This window comes from Cloeon dipterum, chromosome 1 (assembly GCF_949628265.1).
Source record: "Cloeon dipterum chromosome 1, ieCloDipt1.1, whole genome shotgun sequence".
Classification (NCBI taxonomy): Eukaryota; Metazoa; Arthropoda; class Insecta; order Ephemeroptera; family Baetidae; genus Cloeon; species Cloeon dipterum.
This window is the reverse complement of record NC_088786.1, coordinates 9,160,843-9,180,963: the sequence shown is the minus strand read 5'-3', so window position 1 is coordinate 9,180,963 and position 20,121 is coordinate 9,160,843. Positions and strand designations below refer to the sequence as shown.

Sequence of the window (20,121 nt, the reverse complement as noted above, 5' to 3'; positions counted from 1 at the left end):
ATGTGTTAATTTAGCTCAAAATTACATCAAAACATTTATTTTACCATTATGGTGAAATGAACACAACGCTAGGAATGAGATGACCTGGATGATTAAGATCTGCAAAGCGAACACTCGAAATAGTAGAAATAACGTCTCTATAGAGCTGGTTTTACTCCTTTTTATCTCAAGTCGAGCTTGCTTTGCCGTCGTCAGTGATTCAAAGGCGAATGCCGCTAGCGCTCACGCAACTCTCGTGTCAGGTGTCAAATGAGCAAGTAAGCACGATTAAGTCAGATTGCATTGTTGACTAGAGCGGATTCCAAGACAGGAAATGGAAACAGGAAACAAGAATTCGTTCTTTTTCCTGGAATGCCGGCAGGACAAGAAAACAATTTCGTTTCAAATCTTGGTCTCTATAATGATCTCATTAATATCAGAAAAAACATATTTTTCAGACTGATTAAATTGCTTTTTAATCCTGTTTTACGACTTTATTTTCTTTAATGGGCCTAAAACGATTAGCCTAAAGTGTCCACGCCCAAAATTTTCCTCAAAAATGTAATTATTTTCAAATCATAACATCATAACCCTAGTAGCCGTTTGCTAAGATGTGTGGAATTTAATTAAAAAAATCAAATAAATACAAGAAAAAACAGGGATATTACTGACGGAACAGGACAATAAAATCAAATTTTCAATCAGGAACAGGAGGAAATTGTGTTCCCAGAACAGGACAGGAACAGGAAATCCTTTCTTAAATACGCTCTCTATGTTGACACCTATACAACATCATCTTCAAGTGAAGGTTTAACTGGATGGTGTAATAAGCTTTTCTGATTCTTGACACATTTGCTTAAATGCAAATTACCAGAATATATCGTCTAACCTCCAGATCATGAGAACTTAAGCGTTAAAATTAGTAACCTCTATCTTCAATACGAAATCTATTTGCATCTCCTATAGCTTCATTATGACCATCCATTTTGGTAGGTTTGAAAAGAAAGCAGAATACTTCATACGTCATCAAAATCTATTTCACGTAAATGTTTTCAAAAAAAAAAAAAAAAAAAAAAAATAGTATCAATGCAGATTTCTTCGCTATTAATTGTCTTGTAAACAAGTGCTGTTTTGATTCTATCTAATCACTAATCCTTTCAACAATAGATATCAAAGTGTGTCCGAAAAAGCAAGAAAACATTTTCGTAACTTCAATGTGTATTTATTTGACTATATCAGTAAATAATGCAAATAATGCACAATCAATCATTCAATAACACATAATTTTTTTATAAACTATATGTTAAAAGTTGTCAACTTTATACTCTTTTCAAACTAAACAACAGAGTATTGTAATGCCCCGAAAGAAAACAATAAAATTCCACTGCATGATGTAAAAGTTTTATCTCGAATCTTCCCCAATTTTAGCAGGTGAGTGCAAATAAAAAGCATAACTAATGTGATTTTGTCTATAAGTCACCTTGCCATCCTCGGTCATTATTCGCCATCCTGGCAAATTCGAGGCAAACTCCATTTCCTTCGTGATTGTACCATTCTCAGGGTCGAAAATAATTGTGTAGCCGCCGGGTCGGCTTGCCAAAAAGGCGCCAGTGAGACCAAACGTGCCATAAGCGAAAATTGTGTGATTGCAGGCAGCAAGAATGGCCAAATCAATTCCAGGATTTGAAATGTCACCGTCTCCTAAGCATAATTAAGTTAAAAACGGAAAATTGAATCGTATCGGCTGTACCTCCAAGATAAACGTCTGTTCTATTGGCGACGATGTTCGCTTTCGTCCAGTCTCGGTCATCGCTTACCACGACAAACACCAGGGGTGTGCTTAATTCCTTTATAAGCCAGTCCATGGCTGTATGGAAAAATTTTGGCGTGGCTACTTTCCCAAAGTGGAAAATGGCGTCCATGTGATGCAAGTAATCGGTGCGCCGTACGTGAACACCCACGTACTCAAAGTCGGATCTGCTGAATCCTCGATTTTTCTAATTGGCGTATTTTATATTTTTCGCTTTAAAAATCTGAATAAATTTACCAAATGTTGCTTGTAGCTATTCTTGACGTCATGAAGGTGTTTCTGGGCAGTTACTGTGTTGTTCTTTTTCAAAATTAGCTCTTTCTTTAATTCGTAAAAATGCGGTATCAACAGCTCCGTCGTCGTAACAAAGAAGACATATCTGTACATCTCCAGGCCGTTTTTTGGAGGTTTTTCCAGGGCTTGATACAAATCATCGCGAGAGCGAAAGGTCTTGCTCATATTTTCGTTCCGCACTGCCTTGTCCAGCCACCCTGACATGTTACACTTTTGGTCCAGCCACTCGAGTGTCGGCATTCGAATATGGTCTATGTCAAAAGCGTTTCTCACCAAGAAACCGATGGTCGTGTTGTGCAGCACCGGCCTCAAGCCGTAAAGTTGGGCCGTCAGTAAAACTGATAAATAGGACCAAACCACGTTTCCGAGACGACCGTCCACAAGGGCACTCATGATAATACTATCCCTTCCTTTGCCGGGCTCAGGGCACGTCCACCAGCGGTTGTTTTCCCTGATGTTAAATGGCCGGATGGTTGAAGTTGCGGGAGGTGATTTTGACGTCGCTTTTGTAGTGCTACTGGTTGCTATAGAAGTGGACCCTAACTGATTTTTATTGGGCGTGGTACTTGCCATTGAACTTGACGAAGATTTCGTGCTCAGTTTGATAGTGGTTGCGGTTTTGCTTTCATCTGAGTTGGTGGAAGATGAAAATGTCCATGTACTTGTCGAAACCATGGTTGTCCCTTCAGTGGTTTGTTGCTCTGTGGACCCACTTGTTACCGTGTTGCTTTCTGAAGATGCAATCTGTGATGACTCGGTTGTGTCAGGTTCATCGTTTATCATCCACTGAATTTAAATTAGGAAAATTTAAATAAAAGATACGATGTAAATTTACCTTGGAAAATATATTGCATTTATCAATCGTACATCCAAAGTTGACTAAAGTAATATACGTTGTAATGGAGACTATGAGTGTTGATAAAAATGCGCATTGAATCTTTGAGAAATACATTTCGCTTCATTCAAACGCATTTAAGTTATCCTTTTTGTTTGTGAGTTGCTCGGACACTGCACGACTGCATCATAAAATTATGAAAAGCGAAGCCAACATTTGGTTCGTAGCACTTCCGGTAAATTGTGGGAGGTTGCATTGAGATCACTGTTCGAATTTTGTTCCCACAGTACCCATTATACGCTAGATAATATATAACGCGCCAGTAAAAATGGGTCACGCGTCACAGCGTTTCATGATTTTTCGCATGTGTGTTGTTGCTGATTTATTTTATAGTCAAAAGACGAAAGTTATCAAAACTCTAAACAAACGTAAAAATGGGACACGAGATCGGGGATTTGGTGTTCAGGTGCAAGGGTATAGCAAGGGTAATCACAAATATGATATTTAAAATAACATAACAGCCCATTTATTAAATGGACTTATTTACTTTTTTTAACTTTTTTACTATTTTTAAAGTTAGACTCGCATTCGATAGGAACAGCACTTAAACTATGTGGAATTACATCATTTCAAGAAAATGACTGGTTTTTAAACACTCATAGTTAAAAATTTTTCTCAGTGCTCTTTTGATTCCCATTCCCATTTTTTTAACTTTAAAATGGTTTGAACGAAAAATATAAATAAATTAATTATTATTACAAACATTAATTATTGCTCTTTTGAATGATATTAGTAAAAAGATAGTGTACGTTTCCTGGTGAGTTACAAAAAGACAGCATGCTATGTATATTTTACCACTGAAGTATCGACGTATTTTAATTAACCTAATATTAAAAAATCAAACGAAATATTAATCTTAATAATTCTTTAAGCATTTTTATCGAGTTCTGCCCGTGGATGGCCATAAAAAATATACGAAATAACATTTTCTCTATAAGTGATTTTGCCATCTTCAGTCATTATTCGCCAACCAGGTAAATTTGAGGCGAACTCCATTTCCTTCGTGATTGTACCGTTCTCAGGGTCGAAAATAATTGTGTAGCCACCAGGACGGCTTGCCAAGAAGGCTCCAGTAAGACCAAACGTGCCATAAGCGAAAATTGTGTGGTTGCAGGCAGCAAGAATGGCTAAATCGACCCCTGGATTGGAAATATCGCCATCACCTGCAAAAATATTCACGAAAATACGCTCTGGAGGAGTTTTATTTTATTTTAAATTGTTATTCAAATAATTTTACTTAAAAAAATAAAACCGAAACGAATGATTTATTAAAGCTGATGGCAATACCGGTAAGATAGACGTCTTGTCTATCTGCGACAATGTTGGCTTTCGTCCAGTTGCGGTCATCGCTGACCACGACGAACACCAACGGCGTGCTTAATTCCTTTACAAGCCAGTCCATGGCTGTGTGGAAAAATTTTGGAGTGGCTACCTTCCCAAAGTGGTGAATGGCGTCCATATGGTGCAAATAGTCAGTGCGCCTCACATGGACGCCGACGAACTCAAAGTCGGTTCTGCTGAACCCTCGATGTTTCTAAATGTCAATTAATATAATTATTATAGAAAGGATTGACATCATTTTACCAAATACCCCGAAAAGCGTTCCTTTACTTCATGGAGATTTTTTTGTGCCACTTGTACTTTATCTTTTTGCAAAACTAATTCTTTTTTTAACTCGTAAAAATTTGGCACTAAGAATTCCGTAGTTGTCACAAAGTAGACGTATCTGTAAATCTCCAAGCCAACTTTTGGAGGTTTTTCTAGAGCGTCGTGCAAGTTCCTGCGTGAATTTATCGTTTTGCACATGGTCACGTTTCGCAATGCTGTTTCCAGCCAACCAGACATATTGCACTCTTTGTCCATCCAGTCGAGTGTCGGCATTCGAATATGATCGACGTCGAATGCATGTTTCACTAAGAAGCCGATGGTCGCATTGTGCAGCACCGGCCTGAGGCCGTAAATGCGAGCCGTCACCAAGACTGATAAGTACGACCAAACCACGTTGCCGAGCCGGCCGTCCACGAGAGCACTGAGAATGACACTTTGCCTTCCTTTGCCGGGCTCAGGGCACGTCCACCAAGGGTTGTTTTCCCTAATGTTAAATGGCGGAGCGGATAAGGTGCTTGCATTCGAACTCATTGTGGCTTTTGAAAGGGTCGAAGGGATGTTTGATCCGGTTGTGGTTTCACCTGAAATGGTAGGGGAAAACGAAATTTGCGCTGATTCCGTGGAAAATGTTTTTGTGCTTGTTGACGTGGTCGAACTGCTCATCTGGGTTGTCTCTTTTGAAATTAAAGTCAAGTTTGTATCAATGCCAGCAGTGCTCCTCACTAATAGTCCGCCTAACTTTTCTTTAATTTTTTTATTATGTATTTTGACGCAGTATTCCAGGGTTGGCTTGTACTTTAATACATTACAATATTAACAATGTATTGAATTAATTAAAAAAATACTCACGTTGCAACCATTAGTCGTAAAGTCGAGGTTAATTAATGCAGTGTAAACAATAGCGGCAAAGGTAAAAATTGAGAGAAAAACGCACTGTTTGCTTTGCATTTTGCCTCACGCTGTTCTAAACTGGTAAAAAATGTATTCATTTTCCCTGGCTATCAAAAAGTTGATTGTCATATCGTGATAATATGGTGCCTGCTGGTATCTCCGGCAAGCGCTTTTGTCCGGCCAAAATGAGGACTACACCCCTAGAGTCGATTTATAGTTTAAAATATTTTTAATCCCAGCAGAGGAAGCATGCTAATAATTTTTCTGTCAAAATTGTAGCTATGGGGTTGAAGGGGGATGGGGTTGCACCCCCTAAGTACTTTGGCTGGTTAGTGGAGGTCAAGACGAGTCTAACGGTTGGTAGTTTTTGCAATTCTGTTGCTATTTCTCTATGAATGTTCGTTACAAAGTTGTTCAGATGCTTAAGTGAACGGCCACTAACCACGGTACCATACTTGCGATGCGAATTAAACACCAGGAGTTTATATTTAAAGATAAGCAAAATCACTTGTTTTTAAAATTGTTTTGATTTGTCAAAGAATACAGTGGCAGTGATGTCAGTTGACATGAAACCAGAGAAATGGGAAATCACACACAATTGTTTTTTGCCAAGTCATGTGAGGGGAAGGCCTGAATCGCTATCACGGTTCCAGATTTTTCCTGGAAACGTGAAGCGAATCACTAAAGCGCACCTCTGACAAAAAACCTCTAATCAATCAGCGATGCTGAAGGTCATGTAGCACGCACGTCACCGCCGACAAACATTAAAAAACAGTAAATTTCAACGGTCATAGCAAATTAATGCACAATTCAACATGCAATTTGTCTAAACATCGGGCAATTTTACGTAGATGATTTTTTTTAAATTTAACAATAATTCATCTGGATTAAGACATCTTGTTTTTCACAGGAATATTTTTTTATCGCGTATTCTTGCCAACTTGAATAATAGGATGTAAATAGTATCGGTAATTAACAGTATTTTCTCTATAGGTGAGATTGCCATCTTCCGTCATTATCCGCCAACCCGGTAAATTCGCAGCAAACTCCATTTCCTTCGTGGCAGTTCTATTCTCAGGGTCAAAAACAATTGCGTAGCCACCAGGTCTGCTTGCCAAAAAAGCTCCAGTGAGACCAAACGTGCCATAAGCAAATATTGTGTGATTGCACGCAGCGAGAATAGCCAAATCCACTCCAGGATTGGAAATATCACCGTTTCCTTTAAAGAAATTATGTGAAAATTTGTCGGCAAACATGGTTAACATGTTCATTACTTACCTCCAAGATAAACGTCTTTTCTTTCGGCGACTATGTTGGCTTGCGTCCAGTTGCGGTCATCGCTAACCACGACAAACACCAGCGGCTTGCTTAATTCCTTAAGTAGCCACTCCATGGCCGTGTGGAAAAATTTCGGGGTGGCAACTTTCCCAAGGGGGAAGATAACATCCATGTGATGTAAAAAGTCAGTACGTCTAACGTGGACGCCGACAAATTCAAAATCAGTTGTGCTTGTATTTTTATTTTTCTATCAGAGATTTAGTTTAAATATCATTTCCACTTATTTTGATTTAATAAATTTACCAGGTGCTGCAAGAAACTGGTGCCAACGTCATGCAGGTGTTTCTGGGCCAAAATAATTTTGTCCTTTTGCAAAACCAGCTCTTTCTTCATTTCGTAAAAATAAGGCACCAGCATCTCTGTCGTAGTCACAAAGTAGCTGTATCTGTACATTTCTATTCCTTTTTCCGGAGGTTTTTCTAGTGCTTGATGCAGTTCTCTGCGCGAATAAAATGTTTTGCAAAGGGATACGTTTCGCACTGCCTTGTCCAGCCACCCGGACATGTTGCACTTTTGGTCCAGCCACTCGAGTGTCGGCATTCGAATATGGTCTATGTCAAAAGCGTCTCTCACCAAGAATCTGATGGTCGAGTTGTGCAGCACCGGCCTTAAGCCGTAAATTTGGGCCGTCAGTAAAACTGATAAATAGGACCAAACCACGTTTCCGAGACGACCGTCCACAAGGGCACTCATGATAATACTACCTCTTCCTTTGCCGGGCTCAGGGCATGTCCACCAAGGGTTGTTTTCCCTGATGTCAAATGACCGGGTGGCTGTTCCAGCTGTTTCTGGGCTAGTGGTTGAAGTTGAAACAGGCTGCGTTGAAAGTGTAGTGGTTGAACTGATCATTAGTGTTGTTGTATTATTAGTATTATCTTGAATTAAAATTGGCGTCGATGAAGCCGCAGGTGAACTACTCTCAAACACGTTGGTACACATTTCCTTGGCTTTTTCAAAATGCATTTCGACGCAATATTCCAGAGTTGGCGAGGACTTTTAATCAAATATATTAATTCAGTTATGCATGAGTAAAATGAAAACTCACCTTGCACTCATAGATCGGGAAACCGAGGTTGACCAACGCGACATAAATCACAAATGCCAGAGAAAAAATCGAGAGAAACACGCATTGACAGTTAGTTAAATACATTTCACTTTAATCGTACTATCCAACCACAAATAAGATTGATAGTAATGTGTTAGAGGAAAGAGGCTCCGCGCCGCTGAGAGCGTCAACGTGAAATGGCCTGCTTTTTGCTCTGATGGGTTTTTTTATTTATTACTGGACTCAGTGGCAGGTGTCACGAAGTCACCAAAACACATCATCACATAAATTACACAGCAAAATAGCTCAAAAAACGGATGCAGGTAGATCGCAATAAATTGCAGATTGTACCTGATATGTTATTCCAAATTTTTTAGCGGTTCTCTTTACATACCTGGTTTTAGCACGAAAATCTCAAAACACGTAATCGTGTAGATAGCAATAAAAATGAAACAAAACGTTCCTTGATTTGTTGATAAATAAAGACAGGAGTGGCATAAATATTGTCGTTGTTATTTATTTTTAAGTGACACGCTTTCGTACAAAAATCGTGGCGTTATCTGCGACCCTTTCATTACAGTCATTGAAAAGCATAGGACAGTGCGTGTTTAAATAAGCAAGTTGAAAAATTGAAAAGCTATTCGTTTTAAGCAAGAAAACTTACTTTGAGAGAAGCAGCGAAAATTTGTAAAAATTGATTAACCTTTAGATGTAGAGTGTTGCACGCATATTTTGCGTTTAATAAACCATTAATTAATATCCGTTTTTAATCATTTTCGCCTATTTCTGCTGGCAAATGTCCTAAGAACGCGTAACATTTCGTAAAAAAATTAAATGAATTTTGCAGCCAGGTTCAACGTTGCCGAATCCTCACAGCAGAATTAATAAATTTGCGTTTGCTGTTGCTCTAAATATGTCACCTGACTCGGTGGCAGAAACGTCAGTGCACCGCAAAACCAGACATCCAGAAATTTATTTGCATTTGGGAACCACATCAGGTCGTAAATCTCTAGTTCCATATCGTATGCCAGATATCGTGTTGATATATGAATGATCTACATCTGACATCTGAATAAAGCGATAGCAGTCATGGAAGATCAGGTTCTACGAGAAGATATAAATTTCCGACTTTCATTTAATTTTTTAAATCCACAACGGTCCAGATTGAATACTAATTACTTTTTTCTATGACCGAAACATTGTCTTATTGATACCCTTAAAGCAGAGCAAAAGGAACTGCCAAATTTATTTTATGCTCTTTCTGGTGTTAAATATTTTAAAAAGTTATCATTTGGTTATACAAACACAAACAAATAAAACGTGATTGTTATTTGATGGATTAAAAATTTATTTCAAGAAAATATGGTAATATTGTATTGATTCTGCAGTATTTCAAACTCCTAAAAAATATTTACTAGGCATTCTTGCTGACATCTACCCGTGGATGACCATAAAACGCGTAAGAAATTAAATTTTCTCTGTAGGTTATTTTTCCATCTTCAGTCATTATTCTCCAACCAGGTAAATTTGAGGCGAATTCCATTTCTTTTGTGACGGTTCCATTCTCAGGGTCGAAAATAATTGTGTAGCCACCAGGACGGCTCGCCAAAAAGGCTCCGGTGAGTCCAAACGTGCCATACGCGAAAATTGTGTGATTGCAAGCAGCGAGAATGGCCAAGTCGGCCCCAGGGTTTGAAATATCACCGTCTCCTGCAGACCAGAATTGAATATAAAATTTAAAATATTTTATTTTAATAGAACCTCCAAGATAAACGTCTTTTCTGTCAACGACAATGTTGGCTTTTGTCCAGTTTTTGTCATCGCTGACCACCACGAACGCTACCGGCGTGTTTAATTCATTAATAAACCAGTCCATAGCCACGTGGAAAAATTTAGGGGTGGCCAATTTTCCAAGGGGGAAGACAACATTCATGTGGTGTACATAGTCTGTGCGTCTAACGTGGACACCGACAAACTCAATATCAGTTTTGCTGATATTTTGACTTCTCTGAAGGGCATTAAATCAGTTGTCAAAGTTGTTAAAAGTTTGCATAAATTTACCAAATACTGCAAGTGGCTAGTTTTTACATCCAGAAGGTGTTTCTGAGCATGCAACGTTTTGTCCTTTTGCAAAACCAGCTCTTTCTTCATTTCGTAAAAATACGGCACTAGCATCTCTGTCGTGGTCACAAAGTAGCTGTATCTGTACATTTCTATTCCTTTTTCCGGAGGTTTTTCTAGTGCTTGATGCAGTTCTCTGCGCGAATAAAAGGTTTTGCAAAGGGATAGGTTTCGCACTGCCTTGTCCAGCCACCCGGACATGTTGCACTTTTGGTCCAGCCACTCGAGTGTCGGCATTCGAATATGGTCTATGTCAAAAGCGTCTCTCACCAAGAATCCGATGGTCGAGTTGTGCAGCACCGGCCTTAAGCCGTAAATTTGGGCCGTCAGTAAAACTGATAAATAGGACCAAACCACGTTGCCGAGCCGGCCGCCCACGATGGCGCCGAGAACGACACTTTGCCTTCCTCTGCCGGGCTCAGGGCACGTCCACCACGGGTTATTTTCCCTGATTTTAGATGGAAGAGTAGATGGGGTGATTGCTGGTGAAATTGACGTGGCTTTAGTTGACAAGGAGGTGAGCCCAGCTGTCTCTAGGCTTGTGGGCGCCGGTGTTAATGTGGCGATGGAGTAATTAATTAGCGTTGTTCCTAGCTCGTTAGAAGTGGAGTTTGAATCGCTGGCTGCCAACACGATAGAGCAAAATTCTTTTGCTTTTTCAGGATGTATTTCAACGCAATATTCCAAAGTTGGCGTGTCCTTGGATTTAGAAAACTTGGTAGTCTCATAATTTTCATTGTAAAAATACTTACTTTACACTCGTAAATCAGGTAACGTAGGTTGACCAAGAACGCTACGTAAATTATAAGCGCTAGGGAAAAAACCGAGACAAACACGTACTGGCAGATAGAAAAGTACATTTTTCAATATGTCGAAGAAGAAAATTTTATGCACTCCAGACACAAAATATTGAAAATAAATACACGTTCTTCATGGATTTTAGCAGCCAGGTTCAGCAACGATGTGTATTCCAGAGCCAAATGACGTTAGTATCGTGTTTTTCACTGGACTCGTTTGCTGGGGTGTCAGCATAAATTAAAATATAGTCACGGAATCGCGTCATAACGTTATTTATTTTGTGGAATCCTTAAATTGCGAGCTCCTAATTTCATGGCGTGAGTTTTACACATGATTCTCCGCAGATAGGGGGCGGCGGAAGGCAAACAGCGGCGCGGTACGGGTAGGGAGGAGGGATTTATTTGTGCCAAATGCAATGCAGGAGCTAAATTCGCAAAATCAATGAAAAGGTAATTTTGCAAAATAATTTTACTACTCAAATTATCAATAATGCGGAAAAATCTTTGACTCTTAATAGTAGGTTAAAATTTATTCATTAAATGATATAAAAAAATGCAAAAATTTTATTTGCTTACAATGTTTAAACCTCTGAATCAATTTCCCAGCTATCAAAAACGACATAAATATAGGTTTTATCGTTGATTTCCTCAGTTTAGAAATAATGACCTAATTTTGCTGTCATTGTTTAAGGTGATACATGCTCTTATCACATAAATTGGTCGTCACGCACATTATTATGTGTTTTGCATTTCAAACACACGGTGGTAAAGCTTTTCATATCAGAACGCTTGGGAAATCACAAACCGATAATTGTGAGATAATTTAAGTAGTTTTACATCACATAAGCTACAGCCGATAATCCTTCTGAACCGGCCGGACTTCCAAAATTTCTAAATAAATATTTTGTTCTAAAAAAAATCACATAAAAAGTTAAAAAAATAGATGAAACAGTTTTACTTAACGCTGTTTGCAGGTTATTGAAAATTTTGTGGAGAGTGGTAAGAAACGATACGAGAAGATGATTGTGTTTTTTAGGATTAATTTATTGATTTTTTTTCTGTGATCCACTCTAAATTTTGTTTCCATACATATTTTTCTACCCAAACGTGATTGCAAAAGTTGCAAGTCATTTGTTTGCTCATAGCCTTTTATTTTACGGATTAAAATCTCACTATGCGTTTTTGCCGACTTCCGTGCGAGGATGTAAATAAAATGCGTAATCAATACGATTTTTTGTGTACGTAAAATTTCCATTTTCCATCATAATTCTCCAACCTGGCAAATTCGTGGCAAACTCCATTTCCTTCGTGACAATAAGACTCTCAGGATCGAAAATAATCGTGTACCCGCCAGGTTGGCTTGCCAAAAAGGCTCCAGTGAGACCGAACGTCCCATATGCAAAAATCGTGTGATTACAGGCTGCAAGAATGGCCAAATCAGCTCCTGGATTGGAAATATCGCTGTTCCCTAAATTTAAAAAAATGAAATATGATCATTGAATTGCGATTTGGAAGGAATATGCCTGCAAGAAAAACGTCTTTTCTGTCGGCGACGATGTTGGCCTGCGTCCAGTTGCGGTCATCACTAATCACGATGAACATCACCGTGGTATTCAGCTCCTTAATGAGCCAGTCCATCGCCGCATGGAAAAATTTTGGGGTGGCCGATTTTCCATTGCGGTGAATTTTGTTCATATGATGCATGTAGTCTGTGCGCCTCACGTGGACGCTGACAAACTCAAATTCGGTTTTGTTACTCTATATATGACAATACTTGAAATTATTTTGATTCGCAAACTCGAATTTAAATCATACCAAATGCTGCGAGAAAGCAGTTCTAACTTTATGAAGCTCTTCCTGGGCGGCTACCATTTTGTCTTTTTTCAAAACTAGCTCGTTTTTTAATTCATAAAAATGCGGTACCAAAAATTCTGTCGCAGTGACGTAGTTTTTATATCTGAGCATCCCTAGTCCACTTTTGGGATACTTTTCCAGAGCTTGAAACAAGTCATCGCGTGACCTCAGAGTTATACTCATTGTCGCTTTCGACACTGCTCTTTGCGGCCATCCAGACATGTTGCATTTCCGGTCCAGCCACTCGAGCGTCGGGATTCGTATGCTCTCGATTTCAAAAGCATTTCTCACCAAGAACTCGACGGTCGTATTGTGCAGCACCGGCCTGAGGTTAAACATTTTCGCCGTCACCAAGACTGATAAATACGACCAGACCACGTTGCCGAGGCGTCCTTTGACGAGGGCACTGATCATTATGCTTTGCCTGCCTTTCCCGGGCTCAGGGCACGTCCACCAAGGGTCGTTTTCTCTCAAATGAGTGGATGACGTTGAACTTGATCTAGAAATTGTAGTGGGTGCATCACCCACTGGAGTAGAAATCCGCTCTGATTTTGGAGGAAACGTTGTTTCTTCTTTGATTTGTATTATTGTTGCAGGCGAAGAAGTTGAGCTGCTTTTGATCGTTGTGAAAATTGTACTAACCTGAGCCGAATAAGACTCATTTGTATCAGGTGAGCTCTTCTCTAATGATCTGGAGCATATTTCTTGAACTTTTTCAAAATGCACTTTAACGCAATGGTCCAGAGTTGGAGAGTACTAGAAGTTCAGCAAATTTACAAAATTAAGAATCAAATTTTGATCATTACTCACGTTAAGTTCATATTTTACGAAACCAAAGGCATAAATTACAATCGCAAAGGGAAAAAACGACAAAAACACGCACTGAGTGCAGTACATTCTGCTTGCACAACCCGTTTTGAATAATGAAGGAAACCATTTCTTCAACTTTTGTAGTGAAGAGAAATAAAAGCTTCTTGCTCCCCTCTTTTATCACAATGTAAGATAGTTATATCTTCTTGTAGGATATGACTTTTACAACAACTTCTGACCACAAAGAGTGGGAATATCAAAAGGAAAATGAATTTTTGTCACGACTTTTACCTGTTGCGGAATGGTAGGTTTCATTTTGATCCTAAATGTTCAGAACAACAAGAGAAAATATTAATCTAAAAAAATTGGAGTGAAGCAAAGAAGCATAATCGACGTTAATAAAGTTTCTTAAGAAATATTTCGTTTTTCGGGAGGTTTAGTTCATTTTTTAATTATCATCCGCGTTTTTTTATAATCATAAACATCACTGATTCTTTGTTTTACCAGGTAGTTCGGGGGTTTAAAGTCGATTTAAACACATCTATGCCCTATCTCCTCAAATGTTTGTTTTGACCAATGAGTTACACTTTTTTTAAAATTTGTTAGACTTAAATTTGGCCATATCTCTGATTAAAGAATTCTGCATCATTTATAATAACAGTATTTCCCCTAAAACCTATTATTTGATATATTTGATATCTTTGATTACTTTGATTAAAATCACAGGAGATTTTTCTGTCAGAATCACCCGTAAGCGTATCTAAATTTAATTTCAAATCTGTCATAATTAAAGTTGCCCTCTTCATCCATAATCCGCCAGCCGGGCAGGTTGGAGGCGTATTCCATCTCTTTGGTGATGGTGCCGTTGAGTGGGTCGAAAACGACGGTGAACGAGCCGGGTCGGCTGGCCAAAAGAGCGCCGGTGAGCGCGAACGTGCCGTATGCAAAGATGGTGTGGTTGCACGCGGCGAATAAGGCCAAGTCGAGACCGGGATCGTAAATGTCACCGCTGCCTGCACGGCGCGAGAAATTAGCAAGTGAATAAAACGTGTTTGTTTTTGTTTGTGTACTCGCCTGGCAAGTAGGCGTCAGATCTTCGGTCCACGAGCTCAGTCTTGGCCCATTTCGGGTCGTCGCTGATGACGATGAAAATAAGACTCCGATCTACTTGCTTCTTCAGCCAGTCCATGGCCGTGTGGTAATATTTCGGGCTGGCCACCATTCCGTTCGGGTGCACGATGGACAAGTGGCGCAAATAGTCGGTGCGGCGCACGTGTAGCCCGACGAACTCTGGGTCCATCGAGCCAACCAGACCCTGAAAATAAACAATCAGATTTAGGAATATTTTTTTCTAATGGAAATAAAAGACAAACAGAACACGCCTGTTGTTGGTGTTCGCACGCATTGAGCTTGTCACAGCTCAACAAAAAGTATGCAACTCGCTGTGCACGCGCGTCGAGTAGTTGCCTAACTTTATTTTTTGCTGTTTAGCTTTTATAAAAGCTTTTGTTTCCTCTTTGCACAGATATATTTTTACGTAGTTTAAATGAGGAAGCTTCACATTATCGACTTTCATTAAAAATAATAATTAAATTTATCTCCTGATGTCTCAAAATCTGCAAAATATATAGAAGCAGGGAATACTTAAATACTAGCATATGAATTTTTTCTTGGCCTAATGAACAAAATAATTGTTTTCAGAAGATAATATCTCAAATGCACTTATTTCTGGCGTTTTGTCTTGCAAAAAAATTTAAGTTTTTGAGGAATGTTGAAGTTGTGCATTGTGTTTAAAACATTTTAAGTCACTCATCTGGTCCCCAAGTCGGCTTTGGTTAAAAAATAATGTCCAGGCGATTTTTAAGACAACATTTTTAAATATCAGCATGCCGTGATATCTGATATGATATGATACCTGTTAAGGAAATTAGTCCATTGATTGGAATTTCCAAACATGAAATTTGGTTTAAAATTAATTTAAATTTAATTCACCGTACATGCTATTTTGTGTCAAAGTTAAAATAAAATTTGGTCTTAAAATCTGGACTCTATTTAAGGCCAGTCAAGTCTGATTGTATATTCTCCAGGAATAAATCAGGGGAGTTCACAGAATTTTCAAAAGTTTCCAAAAATAACTAATTCGAAAAAAATATTTGATATATTTATTTCTTCCTCTTACTTCACTAGTTCCAATTTAGCATTTACTCACCTGCCCTTCTATTTACGGTAAAAATATCCCAAACCTATATTTCTTAAGTTTTTGAGACTCCCGGAGGTAAATTTATAAAATCCTTTAAAAATTGAGGTACTCTAAAGGATTTGCCCGCAAAAATCCACTAAATTAAAAACTAATTGTTAGTAAACGACAAGCCCGCTCGTACCTTCAAATGCTTTTTCTTCGCCTCGTCCAGGCTTCGACGCGCATTTAACGTGTACTTGTCCCCCAAAACCAGCTCCTTCCTGATGTCGCTCCAAATGGGAATGATCTCCTCTGCGTTGGACGCGTAGTAATGATAACTGAGCATCGCGTATCCCTCGGTGGGCGGCTGCTCCAGGCTGAGGAACAGATCGCGTTTCTCGTTTAGAACGACCGCGCCGTCGGCGTAGGTGCGAACGAGCCAGCCGTTCATGCCGCACTTTCTGTCCAGCCACTCGACCGACGGCACCCGCAGCGATGATTCCTTGAAGCCCATCTTCTTGAGGAAGTCGATGCTCGCCTTGTCGATCACGGGGCGCAGTTTGTATTGCTTGGCCGTCGCCACGACCGACAAGTAGGACCAAACCACGTTGCCCAGCCGCCCTATCACCTGCAATATGGATCATTGTAGGAAAAAAATCCCCTATGGCACGACTTGAGGGACAAAAAATGACTTGATTTAAGAATGTTCTATATACAAATTAAATAGCAAATTTTATAACGCTAGCAATTGTAATTAAAATTTAGTTAAAAATTCAATATAAATTATAATATATGCACATTTTTAAGCACCTTCCTGCTTGATTAAGGATTTTTTTTCTATTATTTCAAATCAAATAATAATTTAATATAAATAGAGCTGACGCTTGTTGTTTAGCGTTTTTAATCTGTTCTGTTTTTGCCAAACTAAACATAGTGATAGACTTGATATGAACACGAATAATGGAATTTCGAGCATTTAAAACCAACTGCTTTCTCATTTTTGCCACATTTTAATAGCATCTGTTTTTGAACATATTTAAAACGATTTTAAGTTGAACTTAATTGTCCCGGTAATAATTTAACAAGAATTTATTGGACGAAATGACAACAGTTCATTTTTTACGAACATAATGAATGCTGTCTTCCAGAGTTATGTTAAATTAAAATAAAAAAAGAACAGTTTTGCAAAACAAGATAAAATTGGAAGAAAAATATTTTACTCTTCATGGATGATCTCAGATTTGCAGAATTCATGAAGTAAAATTGTCTTAATTCGTCAGCCACGAATCCTTGAAAACAATCTAGATTTTGCCATGCAATCATTAAAATTTTCACTGAAATTGACTAAACCTTAAAAATTCAACTTGAGGGAACTAGGAAAAATTAAATTAAGACGATAAGAATAATTTTCAAAGCTAATTAAAATGAAAAAATAATAACTATTATAAACCTCTTTAGGGGGAAGGAAGCAAACTACAATAGTGCACTATATTGAAAAATAAAAAGTAGCAACAGTTTGAAAATCGCAGCCCTACTTCTCTATTTCACCTGCGCGGTGATGAAAGTGCTCTCGCGGCCTCTGCCTGGGACAGGGCATTCTTTCCAAGGGTTGCTCCTCACGCCGTTATGTGCCACGACCTCCCTCAGGTCCAACAAATCCTGGATTCTGCCATGCTCGATTTCTGACAAAGTATAAAATCGTATAAATGCGTACGCGTTGGCTCATTTCAATATTTACCACCGTCAACCGGCTGCGTGCTAACAATGCAACTGTCAAGACATTCTTCAAACGGCGGAGGAATCTGTGAAGGAAAAAACTTGAATTGTCGTTCAATCAATGATGAATGAGCTCTGAACTTTCTAATTTTGATAAATATTTTGCACGACAATAGGGATCATATTTTTTGTTCTTTGAAAAACCACTACTTATTAAAAATATCGGCATGCTATTATTTACGTCTTTGTGCGCTATGCAACTATCAATCATTCAAGTAGCTATTCATTGTCAATGACTACTTCATTCAGTAATTTACAATAATGCATAGTGCATTATGAGTGTGTGCTGATAAAAGTAATTGATTAAAAAAAAATCGAATCTACTTGTATGAGAAAAGTATTTAATAAAGTATAATACATAATTAATCATCGGCATATTATTGCAAAATATTCTCACGTAGAAATCCTTCTTGAATTGTACCCACAAAAAGATGAGGTAGAAGAAGCCAGAAGTCACCAGAAGAGCAGCAATGTGCTTGCTCCTGCAGAGCATGACAGAGGGGAAATGAATGTGGTATTTACAGACTTCGGTTTATCTACTGAGCGTTATCATCTCTGACAAGCCGTTATCTCTGTCCGGGCAAAAATCTGTTTGCCTTGGAAATTGACCATACGGAACACGCCCACCATTTATAGAGATAAAAACGTAGTTCCTTCCTGCTCGAGTTTAAACTGTTGAGTTCTAATTTCCCATCAGTTTTGAGTCGGTTCTAATAGAAAGGAATCAAAAGATTCTAATTAATTATTTCTTTACCATACATAAGAGTTTTAAGATAAAAATCTGTTGGCGAGGGTATGTATCTCTAAAAAGGCGTAATCTTAAACAAACAAAATTCAAACATCATTGAAGTGCTTTTTTCTCTCTTCATGCTCGAGGAAATACGGCCGAAAAGCGTGCCAAACACCGAGAGTCTGTCTACCTTGCATTGTGCATGCAAAAGTAAATAGACACGACATAAAAGAGTTGATTGTCGTCGTAGAGGAGGCGTCATCATGACAACTCCCTCGCATTTACAACAAAGGAAATTATTTCGGCCGTGTGCCAGCCCGGCGCTCGTAAAAAGCAGAGAACGCTGTAAAACAGAGGCAGGCAGGGATGCGGTTGCGGTTGCCGTTGCCGCCGCGTATACATACTATATGTGTACGACTTCTCGGCAATAAACAGCGATCGTCCCTCTGCTGATGGTTCAATAACGATGCAAATTTCCGCACGTGCGCCACTGCTCGAATCTAGCCCAGGTGCCAATTATGTATCTGGCAATGCAGGCCAGCCGCTTGCAATTTCCGTGGTGTGGCCGCGATATTTTTCGTCGCTTCGTCCTATCCGGCATTTCAAAGAAAATCGCAGGGGATGATTATTCGGGCCGCTCCGCTCGTAAAGCAGCAAACACCGAATAATGCATGCTCGACTTATGACAGGGCAACACGTAATGACGACCCTCTCGCAAGGACAACAGCAATTTTTGAACTATGGTTTGCGTAGGCCGCCTGCGAAGTTGAATTGCGGCATGAATTTGTCATGGCAGTAGGACAGAGGTAGAACAGAAATACAATTTGAGCATGGAAATGTCAATTATTTCATTTTAATAATTCCCTCCTAAAAGAGCCAAATGCTATCCAATTTCACAGAGGAAGAGTGATTTTAATTGTAAAAACCAAAATAACAAAGACCAGTTGAATAAATTGGACAGCAAGCATACATAATATATGCAATTTTATTAATTGGTAAAAATTGTTGTTATTTATGGGCTAGATTTCCATTTTGAGACCAAATTTGTCTCTTTTCGTAATTTAATCCCAACTTAAAAAATACCTTTTAAATTTTAGGCAGCAACAAAATATTCAGCCGAAATGATTTTATTTTTAAAAAACATTTATCCTGCGATTCTATTTTTTTTAAATGAAAGGGAAAATCAGCATCATCACAAACATTTGATGTTTTATACATTACTCTTTTCCCGCATTTTAACGATTTCATTATCAATTTCAAATTTAATAGTTTAGCAAAATTTTTCCTCAATTAAAAAAACGAACACAATAACTCCCTTACAAATTGTGTAAAAGCTATTCTTTAATTGATGCATCAAAGGTTATTCATTTTAACAAAATTTCCTCCCTGGAAATAATTTTATCTTTCATTCAGATCATTATTACCCTGTAATCTTTTTAAATTTCCTCTTTTAAAATATTCCATCTTAACTGAAATCATCTCAAGTGAGAGGCTGAAATTTTTGCTGAGAGGCGAGTGAGACGAGGCGCAGAATGGCTCTGGGAGATAAGAGAAAGAGAGGCTCCGTCGTAGCGGCAGGAGAGCAATCTGGCTAAGTTGACCGGCCTGGTTGTGCGTGGTGCGCGCGGTTGCAATTAATTTTAATAGCCGCACACGCAACAATGGCAGTCGAATTAATGCAGCAGAGAGCTGCTTTCAGCGCACCGAGTGAGCGAACGAGTTTTCCACGCAAATTGTGCTCTCGATGACGCTGCACGAGTCGTCAGACTGGTGCTGCTATAGCGTCGAGCCATCCCGGCCGCCGCTGCCGCCGCGATGAAACAATTGGAAAAAGGACTTTCTGTGATCTTTGGCCGGCGGCGTGTTTCGAACAAAAGCGGCCCGAATGCCAAAGGTTCATTCAATATTAATCAAAGCATCAGCGGCGAATATTGAATTTTTTTCCTGTGTGCGCCAGGCAGCCGCAGCATGGGTTAAAATAAAGTTGGAATTTT

The 20,121-nt window shown here is 38.9% G+C and overlaps 4 protein-coding genes across 4 annotated transcripts in view; 1 reads left to right on the top strand and 3 right to left on the bottom strand.

Moving 5' to 3' along the window:
* Nucleotides 1-20,121, top strand: part of LOC135934857 (uncharacterized) — a 79,221-nt gene that overhangs the window by 46,382 nt on the left and 12,718 nt on the right. The window lies entirely within an intron of this gene.
* Nucleotides 1,059-4,156, bottom strand: LOC135947894 (galactoside alpha-(1,2)-fucosyltransferase 2-like). The gene is made up of 4 exons (XM_065496874.1): nt 2,919-4,156; nt 2,027-2,869; nt 1,730-1,976; nt 1,059-1,680 (listed from the first exon to the last, which is right to left on the bottom strand). The coding sequence occupies exons 1-4, from the start codon at nt 3,033-3,035 to the stop codon at nt 1,382-1,384; spliced, it is 1,506 nt and encodes a 501-aa protein (XP_065352946.1). The 5' UTR covers nt 3,036-4,156; the 3' UTR covers nt 1,059-1,381.
* LOC135947895 (galactoside alpha-(1,2)-fucosyltransferase 2-like) lies at nt 4,219-8,046 on the bottom strand. The gene is made up of 6 exons (XM_065496875.1): nt 7,861-8,046; nt 7,059-7,808; nt 6,756-7,002; nt 5,436-6,696; nt 4,563-5,381; nt 4,219-4,512 (listed from the first exon to the last, which is right to left on the bottom strand). The coding sequence occupies exons 1-4, from the start codon at nt 7,963-7,965 to the stop codon at nt 6,398-6,400; spliced, it is 1,401 nt and encodes a 466-aa protein (XP_065352947.1). The 5' UTR covers nt 7,966-8,046; the 3' UTR covers nt 4,219-4,512; nt 4,563-5,381; nt 5,436-6,397.
* Nucleotides 9,185-18,002, bottom strand: LOC135934658 (uncharacterized). The gene is made up of 13 exons (XM_065476568.1): nt 17,795-18,002; nt 17,360-17,423; nt 17,170-17,303; nt 15,824-16,249; nt 14,513-14,757; nt 14,190-14,451; nt 13,443-13,619; nt 12,594-13,388; nt 12,221-12,536; nt 10,734-10,792; nt 9,922-10,680; nt 9,622-9,868; nt 9,185-9,570 (listed from the first exon to the last, which is right to left on the bottom strand). Exons 1-13 carry the CDS (start codon nt 17,888-17,890, stop codon nt 9,275-9,277), a joined length of 3,876 nt encoding a protein of 1,291 aa, XP_065332640.1. The 5' UTR covers nt 17,891-18,002; the 3' UTR covers nt 9,185-9,274.